At 46.3% G+C, this 19219-nt stretch overlaps 1 protein-coding gene across 2 annotated transcripts in view; it reads right to left on the reverse strand.

Moving 5' to 3' along the window:
• Positions 1-257: 257 nt before the first annotated feature.
• The window catches only part of entpd4 (ectonucleoside triphosphate diphosphohydrolase 4), a 29220-nt gene continuing 10258 nt past the window's right edge, over positions 258-19219 (reverse strand). Inside the window, exons 5-13 of one of the 2 annotated variants that reach the window (XM_080217036.1) lie at positions 18084-18234; positions 13886-13989; positions 12683-12742; positions 11379-11509; positions 7168-7334; positions 5958-6282; positions 4735-4820; positions 2512-2673; positions 258-1157 (exon numbers count right to left, since the gene is read on the reverse strand). In XM_080217036.1, coding sequence (XP_080073162.1) covers positions 947-1157; positions 2512-2673; positions 4735-4820; positions 5958-6282; positions 7168-7334; positions 11379-11509; positions 12683-12742; positions 13886-13989; positions 18084-18234 — 1397 coding nt within the window. In that variant the 3' untranslated portion in view covers positions 258-946. Of the gene's footprint in view, positions 1158-2511; positions 2674-4734; positions 4821-5957; positions 6283-7167; positions 7335-11354; positions 11510-12682; positions 12743-13885; positions 13990-18083; positions 18235-19219 lie in introns of both variants that reach the window. The other variant, XM_080217035.1, reaches the window with a different exon arrangement.

Genomic DNA, 19219 nt, shown 5'->3' on the forward strand with positions numbered 1-19219 from the left:
ACTTCAAGAGGGTTCTGGGATTGGATGGGGGGATTGCAGATAAAGGAGGAACGAGGCAGTGGAAGGATTTGAAAACAAGGCTGAGAACTCTAGCTGAGGCAGGAGGGAGATGGGCTCTATTCCAGTTAGCAGTCTGGGTGAGGGAAAAGAATATTCAACGTAACAACTGATGTCGAGGGAATGAATGGAGTTCCAACAGAAGCCGTTCAGTTCATTTCAATCCTGGAAACAACACAATGCTGAAGGAGGTAGCATTTTATAAATAGATTTATTGTTTGTGATGTGGTCAGTCATTTCATTGATTCCGACAAAACAAATGCACTGACTTCATGTCTATTTACTGCAGGTATAAATAAATATAATGGAGTTGGTAAAATCTCTTTTTTATATAGCAGCTATCGAACGACAATGTATTTCCAGTGGGCTCACGTTTGTCACCTGTGAATGCTGGCCTTGCACTCACTCAGAGCAACAGAACACGGTTCCCTGCATGGAGCACAAAGCCAGACAGAAAACATTGCTACTCAACATCACAAACCTGGATGATTGCACTTATTTTCTTTTTCGATATCGTTAAAAAGGGAACTGGGGAGGTTCCTGGCTCACCTTCTCAAAGATAATCACGTCTTGTAGCTCGGACACTCTGCCCCGACTGTGCTCCTGCAAGAAGCGGAGCCAAGTGTATAGCAAGGTCTGTCCGCGCGCGGATAAGACAGTCAAACACCCTCGGAGGGTCAGCAGACCCAACACTGCATTTCCAGCTCTTTTCCCACGCATCCGCCGCGCGTCTCCAGCCCTTTCCTGTCACAGTTACTAGAAAAATTCCAGAGCTGGCCTTTCCGCATCTTGTGGACAAACACGCTCCCAGACCTTCCCCCACCCATCCCATCCCCCCCCCGCTTCCTGGCTCAACCCTGCTACCATCTGGCACTCTGATCGCCGGCCGTCAGGCAACGTCTGGCATCTGTGGCAGCCCGCCTTCGCCCATCCACACGTTGTGCGGCATTCTCCGGTGGATCCGCCTCAGGCGCAGCAGGTAAAGGAGGATGGAGAGGAGGACAACCAGGAAACAGCCAAAAAATAAATAATGGTTGTAGACGAAGGAGAAGCCCCTCCAGTGTGCGTGGTTTCCCTTGAAGTTGTCCTGTTGCATGTCCCTGTCGGCGTCAAAGGAAATCAAGAGTGAGTGTGTGAACGTCAGTCCCATGGAAGATGAAGCCAGAGAGTTAATTGGGGAGAACACTGAAATGGCAGAGATGCCACATCAATACTTTGCTCAGTTTTCACGGTGGAAGGCACGAGTTCCATTCCTATAGGAATGGGCAAGTCAGAGGTGATAGAAATGGTAGAACTTAGAACCATCGATACGGAAAAGGTACTGAGCAAATATTGGCATTGATGACAGTCAAATCTCCTGGGCCTGATAGCCTACTTCCTAGGGTGTTAAAGGAAGTGGTGACGGAGATAGTGGATCCATTGGTTATAATCTTCCAAAATCCCCTGGACATGGGAAAGGGATGATGTGGAGATGCCAGCGTTGGGCTGGGGTGGGCACAGTAAGAAGTCTCACAACACCAGGTTAAAGTCCAACAGGTTTATGTGGCAGCATGAGCTTTCGGAGTCTCGCTCCTTCATCAGGTAAGTGAACAGTTGTGTTCACAAACATAATGATCATTATCTTGTAAATTGAGTTTGTGTCTGTATATGCTCTGTTTGTGAATACAACTCCTCACTCACCTGAAGAAGGAGCAATGTTCCAAAAACTTGTGCGATTAAATAAACCTGTTGGACTTGAACCTGGCGTTGCTAGACTTCTTACCATGGGAAAGGGTCCAGTGGATTGGAAAAATGCTAAATGTAATGCCCTTATTCGAAAAGGAAGACAAAATGTCAGAAATTATAGGCCACTTTTCGTGTTGTTGGGAAAGTGTTAGAATTAATTATCAAAGAAGCAATATCAGGACATTTGGAAGGTCAAGACGCTATCCATCAGTCATCATGGATTTGAGAAAGACACATAATGTTTGATTAATTTGTTAAAGTTTTTTGAAGATGTAACAAGCAAAGTGGATAGAGGTTGTATATCTGGATTTCCGGAAGGCGTTTGATAAGGTGCCACATAAAAGGTTAATTCACAAAGTTAGATCACATGGGATTCGGGGTAATTTATTAGTTTGGATAGGTGACTGGCTGATCGACAGAAGACAGAGTTGGGGCAAACAGATTTTTTTTCCCCGGATGACAGGACGTCCTTGGACTCCAGTTGTTTGCAATCTACATTAACAACCTGGATACAGGGATAGAAGATCTTCTGAAATGGCCCACTCAGTTAAGGGGCAATTAGGGATGGACAATAAATGCTGGCTCAGCCAGTGATGCCCACATCCCATAAAGAAATTAAAAATTTCACCGACAGTGTGACAGGAATGACATGCAATCTTGTAAAAAAAGGAAACAGGTACGACAGGGAGAGTGCAGAGAATTGCTGGCTGAATTGGCAATCAGTCTCACCTCAGGGGTAAATAACGTGTCCTGTGCAGAATTGCCCCAAGCGTCCACTGAACTTCCTTGTCGTAAACCAGTTGGGCTGTTTTCAAGCTGGTGTAATTGATAGGAAATGAGAATCCACGATGCAGAACCTCGTACATCCACGCTGATTTGAAGCACTGATACCTGGAGTTAACACAACGCATGTTCAGCAGGAGCAGAATAGCTGTCAACTACAAGGTCAACTGCATGAGATGTGCAAGGAGAGGTGACACTGAAATCCAACATGAGAATGGAGTGGGCGGGGGGAGGTGGTTACTGCCTCAAAATTAAAAAAAACTAATTAAACAACTATCCTTTTGATGGGAACAGAGTCAGGTTGGGAGACCATGTTGACACAATGAATTTTTAAAAAACGTTTATTTATTCATGTCACAAATAGGCTTATATTAACGCTGCATTGAAGTTACTATGAAAATCCCCTAGTCGCCACACTCTGGCGCCTGTACACTGCTGGAGAATTTAGCATGACCAATGCACTCAACCAGCATGTCTTGCGGACCATGGGAGATAACCAGAGCACGTGGAGGAAACCCACACAGATACGGGGAGAACGTGCAAACTCCGCACAGTGACCCAAGCTGGGAATCGAACCCAGGTCCCTGGTGCTGTGAGGCAGCAGTGCCAACCACTGTGACACTGTGTCGCCGAAAGGTTGACGAATTAAAGTGCAGGGGGTTGTGTGTGAAATTACCTATGGGTTCTGGGAGAGGCCAGTGAGACAGCAACTCCCCTGTTCAGAACTGCTGGTTCGAATGACTGTGACCTGAACAGCTGGTGCTCAGTGACAACAGACAAATAACCTCCCAGCTAGACTGACGCACTACCCCCTCTGACATTTAATAACAGGGGGATTACCGAATTCCTCCACTGTTAACATCCTGGAGCATTCACTCTCTCTACAACCAACAACAATGTGTTCCACCAACAAGATGCACCCTACAAACTCTTGGGCTGGGGTTGCAGATACATGGGAACACCTACAAGTTCCCCTCCTGACTTCGAAGTACATCGCTGTTCCTTCACTATGGCTGCATCAAAATATCCTGAAAGTCCCTTCCTAACTGCACTGTGAGTGTACCTACACTTGAGGGCTTCAGGGATTGCGGAGGCAACAAGGGCAATGACGGATGTGAGTGCCAGACTTGCCAAAGATATCCACATCACATAGAAACGTAGAAGGTGGGAGCAGGACAAGGCCATTCAGCTCTTCGAGCCTGCTCTGCCATTCATCATGATCATGGCTGATCATCCAACTCAAGAGCCGAATCCTGCTTTCTCCCAGAACCTTTGATCCCATTCGCCCCAAGTGCTGTACCCAGTCGCCTCTTGAATACATTCAATGTTCTGGAACCAACTACTTCCTGTGGTAATGAATTCCACAGGCTCACCACTCTCTGGGTGGAGAAATGTCTCCTCACCTCCGTCCTGAATAGTCTACCCCAAATCCTCTGGTGGAGGGGCCCAGAACAAATGGAAATATCCTTTCTGCATGTACCCTGATAGAATTTTATCAGTCCGAATCAATTAAAAAGATGGGGATCATCAGAGCTGGTTTCTGTCCTCAAAGTATTTGGCGTAGAGATCACAGGATAACGAGGGAAGGCTGGAATGCTTCCTAATCCAGGGGGATGGTCAAATCATTGAAGTATGATGGCTGAGTCCTGTTTAAAAGAAGGCATTATATAATTGTCCATTCTTATCCCTCAGACTGCTCATCAGTCTCATCTTCCTGCCGCCCGTGTTTGCTCACTGCAGTATTCAGGCTGGGTTTTCACTTGGAATTCCCTCTCAGCAATGTGGATGGGAAGTTCTACCTCCAAGGGGTCTGCCAGGTGAATAAGGATGCTGCCACAGAAGAGAGAGAGAGAGAGAGAGATATCCTATATTTAAGAACAGGTCCCTGGATTGCTCTTAGCTGCTGTGTGAAAGCGGGAGAGGTAACCAGGGTGCACACACAATACCTGTGCACTGGAAATAATCTGCTTTAGGTCAAGATACTCCCAGGCACTTGCTTATCCACTGACAGACTCTGCTATGATTAGCCTATTTCAGATGGTTGCTTGGACAGCACATGGAGGGAGACCTGTGCAATGAACCTTTCCATCAGTAATGGTCTGGTGCACCAAGGAGAACTCCTAAACCCCCACACCCGACCACAACATCACTGAGACTATAGTCACTTACTTCAGTCTGTGGAGGTCCGCATGACTGGAATACAAGCCACGGTCAAAACGTTCCTTCAGGATTGTCCACTTTGTTGCACAGTAATCCTACAGAATAAACAGAATCTTAAACTGAAAGTCATTCAGCCCATCGTGTCAGTGCTAGCTTGTTCACAGAGCAATCTACTTTGTCCCACTCCCCTGCCCTTATCCCATACCCCTTGAATCGATTTCTCCATCAAGTATTCATCAGATTGACTGAATGGTGATCAGGCAGTGTGTTCCAAATTCTAATCATTTACTGGGTAAAAAGGTATTTTCCTCAGATCACCGCTGGTTAGTCATAGAGATTTACAGCATGGAAACAGGCCCCACAGCCCAACCTGTCCCTGTTGCCCAGTTTTTAACTGCTCATCCCAACTGCCCACATCTCTCTATACCTATCTTGCCCATGTAACTGTATAAACGCTTTTTAAAAGACTAAATGGTACTTTTTGCCAATTGCCTGATGTGTCTTCTGCTTAGAATCCTAATGCAGTGCAAAAGGAGCCATTCGACCCATCGAGTCTGCACTAACCACAATCTCAACCAGGCCCTATCCCCAGAACCCCACGCATGTACCTCAGCTAATCCCCCTGATGCTAAGACCCTCAGGGTATTGTCCTCACACCAATGTCTCCCCAGAAGGATTAACCCTGGACACAGGGTTCAGGTGAGGCAACGTCCATCCACAGAGCTGTTGAGGGCGAGTTAATGGATTATCATGTACACAACTTGTTGTGTGCAACCTGACCACAAATGGCCAGTTCTGGACACTCATTTGACAATTCGTTCACCAGCTATGATGCACGAGGAACCAGAGGCATCACTTTAAGTTAGACAGAGGGGGACAAGTAATGATATCGCTGGAGGACCAGAACTCCACCTCAAGCATGAGACAAGACAAGGAGGCAGGCCTTGATGAACTCCTGGGTCTGGAATGTGGGTTCACCCTGCTTGACACTCCAACTATCATAGAAACATAGAAGCTCGGAGTAGGAAGAGGCCATTCGGCCCTTTGAGCCTGCTCTGCCGTTCATCACGATCACGGCTGATCATCCAACTCAATAGCTTAATCCTGCTTTCTCTCCATAACCTTTGAGCCCATTTGCCCCAAGTGCTATCGCTAGCCATCTATCTAATCAATCTTCTTACACCCAAGAACCAGCAGAGCTTTCATTAGAAATACGGGATTCACTTCAGTACCTTTGCAGCCTTGGTGAATTTAGCAACATCGTAGTTGCCACCCATGCGCAAGACGTCTTCAGTACAATAGTAGAATTCAGAGAAACCATAAAACTCGCTGTTCTGATAATCAACAGGGGGTTGGTAGACCCCACTCAGCGACGTTGAAGTCTCGTTGGTTTTATTTAAAAAAGGGCTAATCATTTGCCGACACCAATCGAAATCTCCCAGTCCTCGTAAAAACACGGTGCGACCATCCTGATGGATTTCGTCCTTGAAGTCAGCGGGCAGACAGGGGTCCAAGTAGGGTATGTCCTCTATCATGCCAGTCTTCTGGCCCAGTAACCTGCAGCAGAAACAAGCCAGGTGACTCTTTGCTCAACCTCCAACGTTTGTATTTTCACCTCAGCCCCTCCTTTCCCGAAAGGATAACATCCTTAGCTGCTCATTGGGAGTAGTGCGGAATGGAACACTGAGTGATCGAACCCTCAGGGATATTGTCCTCACACCAATGGTCTCCCCAGGAAGTCACAGCAAGGATTAAACCTTGTGGTTTACACTGAGCTCAGGTTGCGCACTGTCCATCCACAGAGCTGTTGAGGGCACATCCCCATTTCTTTGTGCTTTGCCACTTTTCTTTCAGTTCACATCCAACCCCTTGTTGCTCCCTGTGATGCCTTGCCTTCTGAGCATGTGAATTAATGGCTTCATGGATATAACCTGCTCTGTCCAACCTGACCACAAGGTATTCTTTTCACTGGGCGGCAGAGTGGCACAGTGGCTACCACTGTTGTCTCACAGTGCCAGGGGCCCAGGTATGACTAATGCTGCAGGTCGCTGCCTGTGTGGAATGTGCACATTCTCCCCATGTCTGCATGGGTTTCCTCTGGGTGCTCTGGTTTCCTCCCACAGTCTGAAAGACGTGCTGTTTGGGTGCATTGGCCGTGCTAAATTCTCTCTCAGTGTATCTGAGTAGGCGCCAGAGTGCGGGGACTTTGTTGCAGTGTTAAGGTCAGCCTACTTGTGACAATAATAAATAAACTTTCACACAAATCAAAGTTTAACAGGTGAAGTGAACTAACATGGGACAGACACCAGTCAATCCCAGCACAGATCTGTTGGACCAAGTGGCCTGTTTCTGTGCTGTTCACTTTGTGGGCTGTACTCAGCGGTCTGAGCCTGCACACATTGCTGTACTTCCTACCCCCAGCCCCCTGTGAAGCCCCTGTACCTGTTTGTCAGTGTGATCTTGCGGACGAGCTGCTCCTCGTAACGTTTCCTGGCAGCGTTGCCGCCGAAGCCCAGGAATGTGGTGACGTAGACTCGGTACACGTGCTCGGTGTGGTGGGTGTCACAGCCCAGGTTGAACTCTGCCAGCAGGTTCTTGGCCACCTCTTCCTGCACAAGAGCAATCAACGCGGTTACTGAAGCCTAAACACTCAGCAGTCCCACCTTACCCTGCATCCAGTCCAGACTCCGTGTTAACTAAAACATTCAACTGGCAGCTGACAGGCAGCAAGGTTTAAAGCAGAAAGGCAAGCAGGCAGAGCCTTCAGAGAGCAGCAGGAATGAATTATGGAGCAGATAACATGACAAATGTGCAGGTACCAACATGGGTGAGGGGGCCCCCACATTATCCAGCAGGTGACACCAGGGCTGAATTTCACTGGGAAAAGAATGTCACAGCTGATTGCGAATTCAGACTTATTCCTGCAGCCTTCAGTTCAACCATCACTTGTGTGAAACTTGCAGGGAGTGCAAGCTAACACCAGTGGAGCAAGGGTGATGGGTCTTACAGACAATCTCTTCAACCAGCCACATGTAAGAATTGAAAAACAAATTAGAAGTACAGAGGAAGAGAAAATCAGGAGCCAAGTCTTGCATAGAAGGAGAAATGATGTGGAGATGCTGGCGTTGGACTGGGATAGGCACAGCAAGTAGTCTCACAACGCCAGATTAAAGTCCAACGGGGTTATTTGGTAGCACGAGCTTTCGGAGCGCTGCTCCTTCATCAGGTGAGCACAGGACTAGTTTCTCAAATTCTGAAACAAATCCTGCCCTCACCTGATGAAGGAGCAGCATTCCAAAAGCTTGTGCTACCAAATAAACCTGTTGAACTTGAATCTGGCATTGTGAGACTACTTGCTGTAGAAGGAGAAAGCGAGAGGGGAGCAGATTACCTGAGAGAAGGAAAGGAGACAGAAAATAAAATTAAACTTCAAATCCAAGAAGGGGGGAATTGAAGACACTGTTGGTGGCCTTGGAAAGGGTCCAGAAGAGGTGCACAAAAATGAACCTTGGAATGAAGAGCTTGTCGTATGAGGAACGGTTGAGGACACTGAGTCTGTACTCGTTGGAGTTGAGAAGGACGGGGGCGGATCTTATTGAAACTTACAAGTTGCTGTGAGGCCTAGATAGATTGGATGTGGAGACAATATTTCCACGAGTCGGAAAAACTAGAAACAGAGGGCGCAATCTCAGGCTCAAAGGATGATCCTTTAAAACAGAAGAAATTTCTTCAGCTGGAGAGTGGTGAATCTGTGGAACTCTTTGCCACAGAAGGCTGTGGAGGCCGGGTCATTGAGTGTCTTTAAGACAAAACAGATAGGTTCTTGGTTAATAAGGGGATCAGGGGTTATGGGGAAGAGGCAGGAGAATGGGGATGAGAAAAATATCAGCCATGATTGAATGGCAGAGCAGACTCGATGGGCCGAGTGGCCTAATTCTACTCTTGTGGTCCAAGAAATTAGCCTGAACAGGCTAACAGTTTATCCTGTTTCCTTTTAGGCCAGGGAAGTTTGTTACTGTTTGCAATTAACATTTATGGTGCTGTTGAAGGGAGTATTTGCACTGTGAATTGTGGGGAATAACATTCCGCCCAAAGTTTAAACATGGCAATTAATGCACAAATCCAGCACGTTCTTCAAACTGATTGGGAGGTGCAAGACATGATTCTGTTTGCGTGAACTAAGTGAGGAAAGGGGACAAATCAACCAGCAAATTCCTGCAGTTTGTAATTCACGGTGTTAACTCTTTGCCCCATGTGTAAGCTGGCCAGTTTGGGCATTAATAAAGGCAAGCCATGTGTATGTGGTGGAGGCACCCCAAGACTCAGCACATCACCCGGCCACAGCACTTGGGAAGACACAGTCTTCCACCCAGACTTTTCCAACGTTCACTTTGAGAAAACCACTGGGTTCACTCACTCCTCAGCAGAAGATTCTTCTCCCCAGTTCTGGGCTCGCCGAATATAATCATGGGTACGAGTCCACTTAGAACAGAGAAGTGGGCCTGGACCTGTATTTCCCAAAGATATCCGGGTAAGCGAGGATTTCATAGAGGGTGACAGCATAGAAACAGACCCTTTGGCCCAATGTGTCCATGTCACCCATTAATTTAAACCCCTCAGCTAGTCCCAATTGTCCACATTGAGCTCATATCTCTCTGTACCCATCCTACCCATGAAACTGTCTAAATGCTTAAAAAGCAATTTTAATTTTAAAATTAAAAATTGTACCCGCCTCTACTACTGCCTCTGGCAGCTTGTTCCAGACACTCAGCACCCCCGCATGAAAAAATTGCCCTTCTGGACACTTTTGTATCTCTTCCCTCTCACCTTAAACCCATGCCCTCTAGTTTTAGACTCCCCTACCTTTGGGAAGAGATGTTGACTGTCAAGCTCATTTATGTCCAAGTCTATGATTTGATTGGCCTGTTTCGATTTTGAAAGGCAGCGAGAGAGACAGAGAATCCATTCCCACTGTTGGGGGAGTATGACACAAGGAGACATCATTTTTATATTCGAGTTAAACAACTCAGGGGAGAGTTGAAGCAACATTTCTTCACTGGGTGTAGCCCGGGGGATCAAAGTGTGGAACTCTCCGACAAGAGCAGCTGCTTGCTCAGTAAACTAGGTTACTTCCTGATCCATGCCTGATATCGTTCTTCTTGCAGGAGTTAAGACAAGTCAATGCCTCAGGATAATCTAACAGGCACTCGCAGGGACTGTGTCACTGCTTCACGTGCTTGCATGCACACTTGGGCCCGAGTGTTGGGTCACAGGATGCTCCTGTTTCCTGATTTAACCTCAGAGCAATGAAGGAGCCATCTCACTTTCAGCGCCAGAGTGTGAATCGCTGTGGCATCGTCAACCTGCCTTCAACTTGCTGCAGCTCCTGACCTCACCCACAGTCACCCCCATCTGTTCCCAGCTTCATCATCACAAAGATTAGAAGGGGGAGGAGGGGTGGGGTGGAGGTGAATAATTTTCCCATCCCGCCCATCACAGGAATCATAGCAGGTGGGGGAGGACGGACAGACCATGCAAAGGTCCGGTGACCTTGGATGGGGTTTTTCCGGCTTTGGGGCGAGCACGGCCAGACAATCATCTGTGCGTGCCTGTGCGTGTGCGTGGATCGATGTGTGTGTTAATCCCTGGTCATACTTGGTGCCCAATCTCTGCTGGCCTCTTGTCACCACGGTCCATTTCTCTAACATTATGCTTCTCTTACCTCCCCCCACTGGCTCCATTCCATCCTCAACCCCTAGCTCAGCAGGGAAATAACATCAGAGGAATGTTGCATCAGAAACTCATTTATCAATACTTTCTCAAATGAACACTGGAATTAAGAACAGAAGTAGGCAAATTCAGCCCTTCAAGCCTGCTCCGCCATTCAATCAGGCTGATCTCTCCCTGGTCTCAAATCTACCTCTCGACCTATTCCCAGAACCTTTTAACTCATTTCTTTATTCGAAATCTATCTATCTCCTCCGTGAAACCGCTCAATGATTCAGACTCCACGGCACTGTGGGACAGCGAGTTCTCCAAACGCACCAACCTCTGCGAGAAGTAGATCCTTCTCATCTTCCGCCTCTCAACCTATACCTGTGAGCCAACCTACTGTTTAATGCATGAAAAACTCATGACCTGGTATGAAAGGGCACAGCGAGATAGGCAAACACTACATTAGTGAACGGCAAGGTGGGATAACATGAGGATTCTGTTACAATGGGGTGCACATTCTAACAGCTGATCCCAATTGTGGAAAAGTTAGGGTGTTAACCTGAAGCGCAAAGCCAGGGCAGGAAAAGGGTGTCTGCGTCTTTGTTCTCTGGTGTTTTGTGAAATGAAGGAAAGGCTGACTCCACATTCTTCCTCTGCTCAGTGAACGAGCCACGAATTGTTACAAAGCAGACTCGGTTTAAAAGAAGGCGGGGTGGTGGGAGCAAGCAACACACAAGCACGAACAGCAGTTTTCAGAGCACATGCACGCTGCTGTCACAGGAAACTCTGGCCTGCAATCATAGCTCACGCATAGCCATACCTGGGACTGGACGGCACCCAAGTGTAAGAATTCAAAAGAAGTGGAGAAAACACAAAAGCAAACAGAAAAAAAAAGAGGTAGGACAGATAATAACCTGTTGTGAAGAGGCAAAGCTTACAGTTTTGGGCACTTCATAGGCTATTTGAGTAGAAACCCCTCCCATGTCTAATACACCAGTTGTCCTCTTCCGGACAACAGCTGCCTGGGCCTCAGTACCAGGAAGGTTGACTTCCACAAGCGAATCCTCACCTGTGTGAATTCAGCAAAGCACAATCAGTTAGTTTCCAATATTGATTAAACCTCGATACAAACACTGTCAACCAAGCCATAGCTGAGATTTTATCCATGCCCCACCTCAAATATCCAGCTGCAAATACTTCTTTTTTAATTGAGTCTCAGTCTGAGGGTGGCACAGTGGTCAGCACTGCTGTCTCACAGCACCAAGGTCCCAGGTTCGATTCCAACCTCGGGTGACTGACTGTGTGGGGTCTGCACATTCTCCCCATGTCTGTGTGGGTTTCCTCCCACACTCCAAAGATGTGGAGGTTAGGTGGATTGGGAAATGCACGGGGTTAGATGGATAGAGCTTAAGGGTGGGCCTGGGTAAGATAGTCTTTTGCTGCATTGCATTTACATTGATATCTCTCGCATGAGTCAGAAGCTGATCAATCCCAATCCAAAAACTCATGTATAATATCTAGGTCGACACTTCCCAAGTACAGTTTTTAGGGAATGCTGCACTGTCAGAGATGCTATCTTTTGGATGGTCTTAAACTGTGACCGTGTCTTCTCTCAGGCAGAAGAGAAAGACTGCACGACATTTTATCTTGCGTAAGACCAAGGGAGTAGTTCCCAGTGTCCTGGCCAATATTTATCCTGGAACCAACATCGATAATCAGATAAAAAAAACAAAGTACTGTGGACGCTGTAAATCGAAACTAAAAACAGAAAATGCTGGGTAAACTCAGCAGATCTGGCAGCATTTGTGAAGAGAGTAACAGAGTTCACGCTTTGGATTGCAATGACTCTTGTACAGAGTTCTAACAATACAGCCGAATTATCTAGCCAGAAAGGGGTAGGAGGAGGTGGGGCATGTTAGCAAAATCAGGGATCGGTTGGGGCAAACAGGATAATGGACAAACCAAACCCACAGTGCTGTCGGTGGGAGCAAGCTGTGGACAGATTGTCAGTGCCACTCCTGGGGGTAAATTTGCTCAGCAGTCTGCCTAGCCCTGTTTTGTGACAACTTTTCCCCTGCAGTGGCATGAGTCAAATCCATTTTAGTAACAGAGAGGTCAGCGGAAGATTAAACTATTAACTGCACGTAACCACCAGACCTGCAATCGTCCACACTTGTGTAAAATACACACCACACAAACATCATCCCCACCCTCTCTTTACAAAGTACAAGTAAACTTTTACCATCACTGACGTGGTCGAAACGCCCCAGGACAAAATTGATTCCAATCCAGGCGTAAACTCCTGAAAGCATGGAAATAAAAAGAGTTCTGTTACAACTCCTTCAGCTTTAAAACACCTTCGGCCACAAAAAAATTGCCAAGCATGAAATTTTCATCATCCAGGAATCATTAAAAAAAATGAGAAGGGTGAGCGAGATTTACTCAGCACATCATTACCCAGCAAGTGCTCTTCACACGGGGACAGAAGTTGTCCCAAAGTTAACAGTGGATGAAAACACAGCCAAGATGGTGCTGGAGTGAGGCAACAAGCTGTGCCCATCATACCCTCTAATTCTAATTTTTACTCTTCTTCTGCGCTTTTAAAACACTATTCTAACTCTTTTAACTGCTGTAACAATGCTTTCGTTCAATCTCCTGCAGATCTGGCTTTCCTTCAAACCCCAAAGATCTGACGTTAAGTTGATCTTTCTCTGCACCCCAACAATGACTGTAACACTACATTCTGCACTCTCTCCTTCCCTATGAACGGTATGCTTTGTCTGCATAGCACGCAAGAAACAACACTTTTCATTGTGTGTTAAAACATGTGACAGGAATAAATCAAATCAAATCACTCTTGTTTTAATTTGCCAGCTTTTTGCCTCAATCAACCTTTTGAAAATTACGCTGGTCCTTTTGCTCATTGTAATAACTTGTGAAAGTCATTTCACTGAGGATTTGGTGACTATACCACAATATAATACCCTACACCACAATGCAGTGGCTGTGTGGAGTTTGCACATTCTCCCCGTGTCTGCTGGGTTTTCTCCCACAGTCCAAAGGTGTGTGGGTTAGGTTGATTGGCCATGCTGAATTGATCCCAGTGTCAGGGGGATTAGCAGGGTAAATATATCGGGATACAGGAATATGGCCTGTGTTCGGTGCAGGTTCGATGGGCTGAATGGACTGTAGGGATTCAATGAAAATGTTTTCCAAAATATGGCCCAGCCTCCAACTCACTGGACGACACAACAGTGTCAATATTCATTCCATACAAGCAATGCACTGAACAAGATGGAACAGGCTGACTTCTCATGTCACAGACTTCCTTGTCAACATTTATCTAAATATCCAGACCATTTGCCTACCAGCTTATCAATTCACCCAAAAGCTCAGAGCTGTTCATCTAATCGATCTAACACAGCTGTCACTGCAGAGTACGCACCTTCCTGTTTTCCTGAAATGACCTCTGCATGGGAGTCGGCAAACAAGAAGTCGAAGTTTAAGGGAATATCCGTCCGGAGATCTTCAAGGATGGCATTTTGTTGGCTGCAAGACCAAAGTGAACACACAGTGACACACTGGAATAAGGCTGTAAACCAGTGTGCAGACAAAATTCATAGCGAGTGTCCTGCTTCCCTTCATTATATGATTCAGATGAGACCACATCTCAATTGGCTATAGTTGAATGCGTCTCTGTGACAAATCTCTACACATACAGTGACTGTTCAGAAGCTATTTGGCTGTGAGGGCATCACAACTGAGGCTGCCTTGTTGCTCGTTTTAACTGCACAGGGGAATTTTCCAATGGGCATTGCCAGGTTTCAAAAGAGTGGGGTTTTTACACCAGCTGAACCGGGATAAATGGAGATGAACTACACAGCCTCCATGACCAGCCAAACTCAGAGCCAGACTCAGGTTTCAATTTGGAGATCCAAGATTCCCTACAATGCAGCAGGAGACTATTCGGCCCATTGAGTCTGCACTGACCACAATCCCCCCCAGGCCCTATTCCAGTCACCCCACATATTTACCCTGCTAATTCCCCCTGACACGAAGGGGCAATTTAGCATGGCCAATCAACCTAAACCACACATCTCTGGAGTGTGGGAGGAAACTGGAGCACCCAGAGGAAACCCGCGCAGACGCGGGAGAACGTGCAGGTGACCCAGTATCAGAATTGAACCCAGGTCTTTGGTGCTGTGAGGCAGCAGTGCTAACCACTGTGGCACCGTGTTGCCCTGTCTGGAATACATGTCACTCGAGTACCAAGCTGCTTCAATGGAGCTGAATAGACCTAGATTCTCTGGGGTTAAGAGCATGGTGTGTTCTCAATGAAATGTATACATTTCTTCTGAGGTTTCAGAGGGTGAGAGTGTGTTTCCTTTGGTGGGACAGCAGAAGGGATTGGCCATTCAGTCACCGAGCTGAAGTGAAATGTCTTCATTCAGAGGGCCTGCGAATGTTTGGATGAGGAATATCAAAAAAGGGAAATCAGGCATGGGTATCGAACGAAATAAAGGAGGGTATCAAACTGAAAGAAAATGCATACAAAGTGGCAAAGATTAGTGGCAAACTAGAGGATTGGGAAATCTTCAAAGGTCAACAGAAAGAAATGAGAAAAGCTCTAAAAAAAAGTAAGAAAGATGAGAGTAAACTAGCATAGGATACAAAAACAGATAGCAAAAGTTTCTACAAATATATCAAATGAAAAAGAGCGTTGAAAGTAAACATTGATCTTTTAGAGGATGAGAAGGCGGATGCAGGAACTGGAAATGAGGAAATGGCCAAGGTATTAAACAGGTACTTTGTGTTGGTCTTCACAGTGGAAAACACAAATAACATGCCAAAAATTGATGGTACGAAGGCTATGGCAAGTGAGGACCCAAAAACTATTATCACTAAAGAAGCGGTGTTAGATAAGCTAATGGGCTAAAGGTAGACAAGTCTCCTGGTCCTGATGGAATGCATCTCACGGTACTAAAAGAGATGGCAGGGGAAAATAGCAAAAGCACTATTTGGTAATTTACTAAAATTTGCTGGACTCTGGGATGGTCCCACAGATTGGAAAACAGCAAATGTGACGCCACTGTTTAAAAAAGGAGGTAGACAAAAGGCCAGTAATTATAGGCTGGTTAGCTTTACTTCTGTAGTGGGGGAATGTTTAAATCGATCATCAAGGAAGAACTAGTGAGACATCAGGATAGAACTTGTCCCATTGGCAGGCGCAGCATCGGTTCATGAAAGGCAGGTCATGTTTAACTAATTTAATGGAATTCTTTGAGGACATTACGAGCACTGTGGACAACACCGTGATGTATCGGATTTCCAGACGACGTTCGACAAGGTGCTGCACAAAGGTGCTACATAAGATGAAGGTGCATGGTGTTATGAGTAATGTATTAGGTTAATTAACAGAAAGTAAATGGGTGTTTCTCCAGTTGGTGATCAGCGGCTATGGTGCGCCTCAGGGATCAGTGTTGGGACTGCAGTTGTTTACAATGTACATCGATGATTTGGAGTTGGGGAGCAAGTATACTGGACAAGGGTCTGGCAGATAGAGTACAATGTTGGTAAGTGTGAGGTCATCCACTGACAGGAATAACAGCAAAATGGACTATTATTTAAATGGGAAAAAATTGCAGCATGGTGCTATGCAGAGGGATCTGGGTGTCCTTGTACAGGCATCTCAAGGAGTTGGTTTGCAGGTGCAGCAGGTAATTTAGGCAGCAAATGGAATTTTGTCCTTCATTGCGAGAGGGATGGAGTTTAAAAACAGCGAAGTTATGTTGCGGCTGTATAAGGTGCAGGTGAGGCCACACCTGAAGTAGTGTGTACAGTTTTGGTCTCCTTACTTGAGAAAGGACAGACTGACACTGGATGCGGTGCAGAGGAGATTCGCTAGGTTGATTTGAGAATTGAGAGCGTTGGCTTATGAGGAGAGACTGAGTAAACTGCGATGAGACTCATTAGAATTCAGAAGAATGAGGGGAGATTTTATAGAAACGTATAAGATTATGAAGGTAATAGATAAGATAGAAGCAGGGAGGTTGTTTCCACTGGTGGGTGAAACTCGAACGAGGGGGCATGGCCTCAAAATAAGGGGCAGCAGATTTAGGACTGAGTTGAGGAGGAACTTCTTCACACAAAGGGTTGTGAATCTGTGGAATTCCCTGCCCAGTGAAGCAGTTGAGGCTACCTCATTGAATGTTTTTGAGGCAAGGATAGATAGATTTTTGAACAGGAAAGGAATTAAGGGTTATGGTGAGCGGGTGGGTAAGTGGAGCTGAGTCCACAAAAAAATCAGCCATGATCTTATTGAATGGCGGAGCAGGCTCGAGGGACCAGATGGCCGATTCCTACTCCTAGTTCCTATGTTCTTATCACACATGCTGTGGATGTCCAGTCTTTGAGTGTACTTACCCACAGCTTTTTGGGCACAGTCAGGGAATTGAGGGATTTCAGAAGCAGACACCAGAGTGGAGTCCAGGGCTGAGACTCTTAAGCAGACAGCATGGCCGTATCTCTACTTCCTGCTCATTTATTCTTTGTTGTACTGCTGTTTTAATATCTGCTCCCAGGCTCGGATTCAATTCGAACTCTCCTTTTCAGACATAATGTGAATGGAGATCAGTCCGGCTAAACCAGGCAGTCACCGGATCAATGGAAGAGCTCAAAATCCTGAATCTGGAATGTCACAGAGGACTGCCTCCTGGATTTGAGTTTCAGTGTAGGTTTAGACACACCGGGGGTGGCACGGTGGCTTGCACTGCTGCCTCACAGCACCAAGAACCTACGTTCAATTCCGACCTCAGTCACTGTCTGTGCAGACACTGTGTGTTCTCCCCGTGTCTGCGTGGGTTTCCTCCGACACTCCAAAGATGTGCTAGTTTGGTGGATTGGCCACGCTAAATTGACCATTAGTGTCAGGGGGATTAGCAGGGTAAATACATGGGGTTATGGGGATAGGGCCTGGGTGGGATTGTTGTCAGATGTGGAAAATGTGTTCTCAATTGTTACTGTTGGTTAGCGTTTTTGTAATTTACACTTCTTGAATTCATACTTCCTTTTTGGTAACACAGTGGTTAGCACTGCTGCCTCTCAGCCCCAGGGACCTGGATTCGATTCCGGGCTTGGGTCACTGTCTGTGTGGAGTTTGCACGTTCTCCCCATGCCTGTGTGGGTTCCCTCCGGGTACGCTGGTTTCCACCCATAGTCTGAAAGACGTGTTGGTAAATTGACCCTGAGTGTCAAGGGGATTAGCAGGGTAAATACACGGGGTTATGGGGATAGGACCTAGGTAGGATTGCGGCTGGTGCAGACTCAATGGGCTGAATGGCCTCCTTCTGCACAGCCTCTGTGTCACTTTACATATACCCCACACTTGACCGTCACAGGGGATGCACATAATGTTGCAATGATCGTCTTGGTGAGTGGCATGCGCTGGTATTTAACCCTGTGTTCACACGTTCCTGGCCTTGGGGAAGAATAAGAATGGGACACATTCCAAGCATCAGCACCCAGCCTGTACCCTGCAGTGTGATCATAACCAACGGGGGCCATTAACTCAGCTCATGAATTCACACACGCTATCACCTCTCAGTATGGAATGATCTGATCTGTAAGAGTGGAAAGACAGTTACTTTTCAGGTAGGATCCTCATCCCAGCGGTGCACAGGATATATAAAGGAGTCTCTTGGTGCTTCGAATGAGGAATATGATCAGCAGCAAAATTCAACAGAGGTGCCAAGTAATCACTGGCTTTTTCCGGTGAGGCTGCGAGATCTGAAATACCTGTGGGAAGGAATAGAAAAACAAATTAAACACAATTATTTCATTAAAATAAAAACCAATCGAATCTGTGCCCTTACATGTCCTTCTCCACAATGTACTCTCTGAACTGTATGCTTTGTCTGTGTTGTGCGCAAGAAACAATACTTTCCACTGTATCCCAATACACGTGACAATGATAAATCAAATTGGAGCCTGCGTTGTACCTGGACTGCTTGCTGACTCCTGTCCCCAGCTCAATGTTCAACACAATCGTTACTGTTGACAGACACACTCCATTTTAATTAATCATTGAAAAAAAAACCACAGAATGGGCTGGATAAATTTTTTTCAGCACGTTACACTGAGAAGTGTCCAGAGCTTCAAGTTTTTAGGCAGCCAGACCTGCCCTGGTCCCCCCATGCCAACACTATAGTTAAAAAAGCCCACTAATGCCTCTACTTTCTCAGAAGACTAAGGAAATTTGACATGTCACCTGTGACTCTGACCAACTTTTACAGATGCACGATCAAAAGTATTATTTCTGATTGTTTCACAGCTTGATATGGCTCCTGCTCTGCCCAAGACCACAAGGAACTACAAAAGGTCGTGAATCTAGCCCAATCCATCATGCAAACCAGCCTCCCATCCACTGGCTCTGTCTACACTTCCCGCTGCCTCGGCAAAGCAGCCAGCATAATTAAGGACCCCACATATACCGGACTTTCTCTCTTCCACCTTCTTCTGTCAGGAAAAAGATACAAAAGTCTGAGGTCACGTACCAACTGAGTCAAGAACAGCTTCTTCCCTGCTGCCATCAGACTTCTGAATGGACCTATTAATTTGATCTTTCTCTACACCTGAGCTATGCCTGTAACACTACATTCTGCACCCTCTCATTTCCTTCTCTATGAACACTATACTTTGTCTGTATAGCGTGCAAGAGACAATACTTTTCATTGCATACTAATACATGTGACAATAATAAATCAAATGAAAAGAAAATATA

This window comes from Carcharhinus amblyrhynchos, chromosome 34, assembly GCF_965287045.1.
Source record: "Carcharhinus amblyrhynchos chromosome 34, sCarAmb.v2.hapA, whole genome shotgun sequence".
Taxonomy (NCBI): domain Eukaryota; kingdom Metazoa; phylum Chordata; class Chondrichthyes; order Carcharhiniformes; family Carcharhinidae; genus Carcharhinus; species Carcharhinus amblyrhynchos.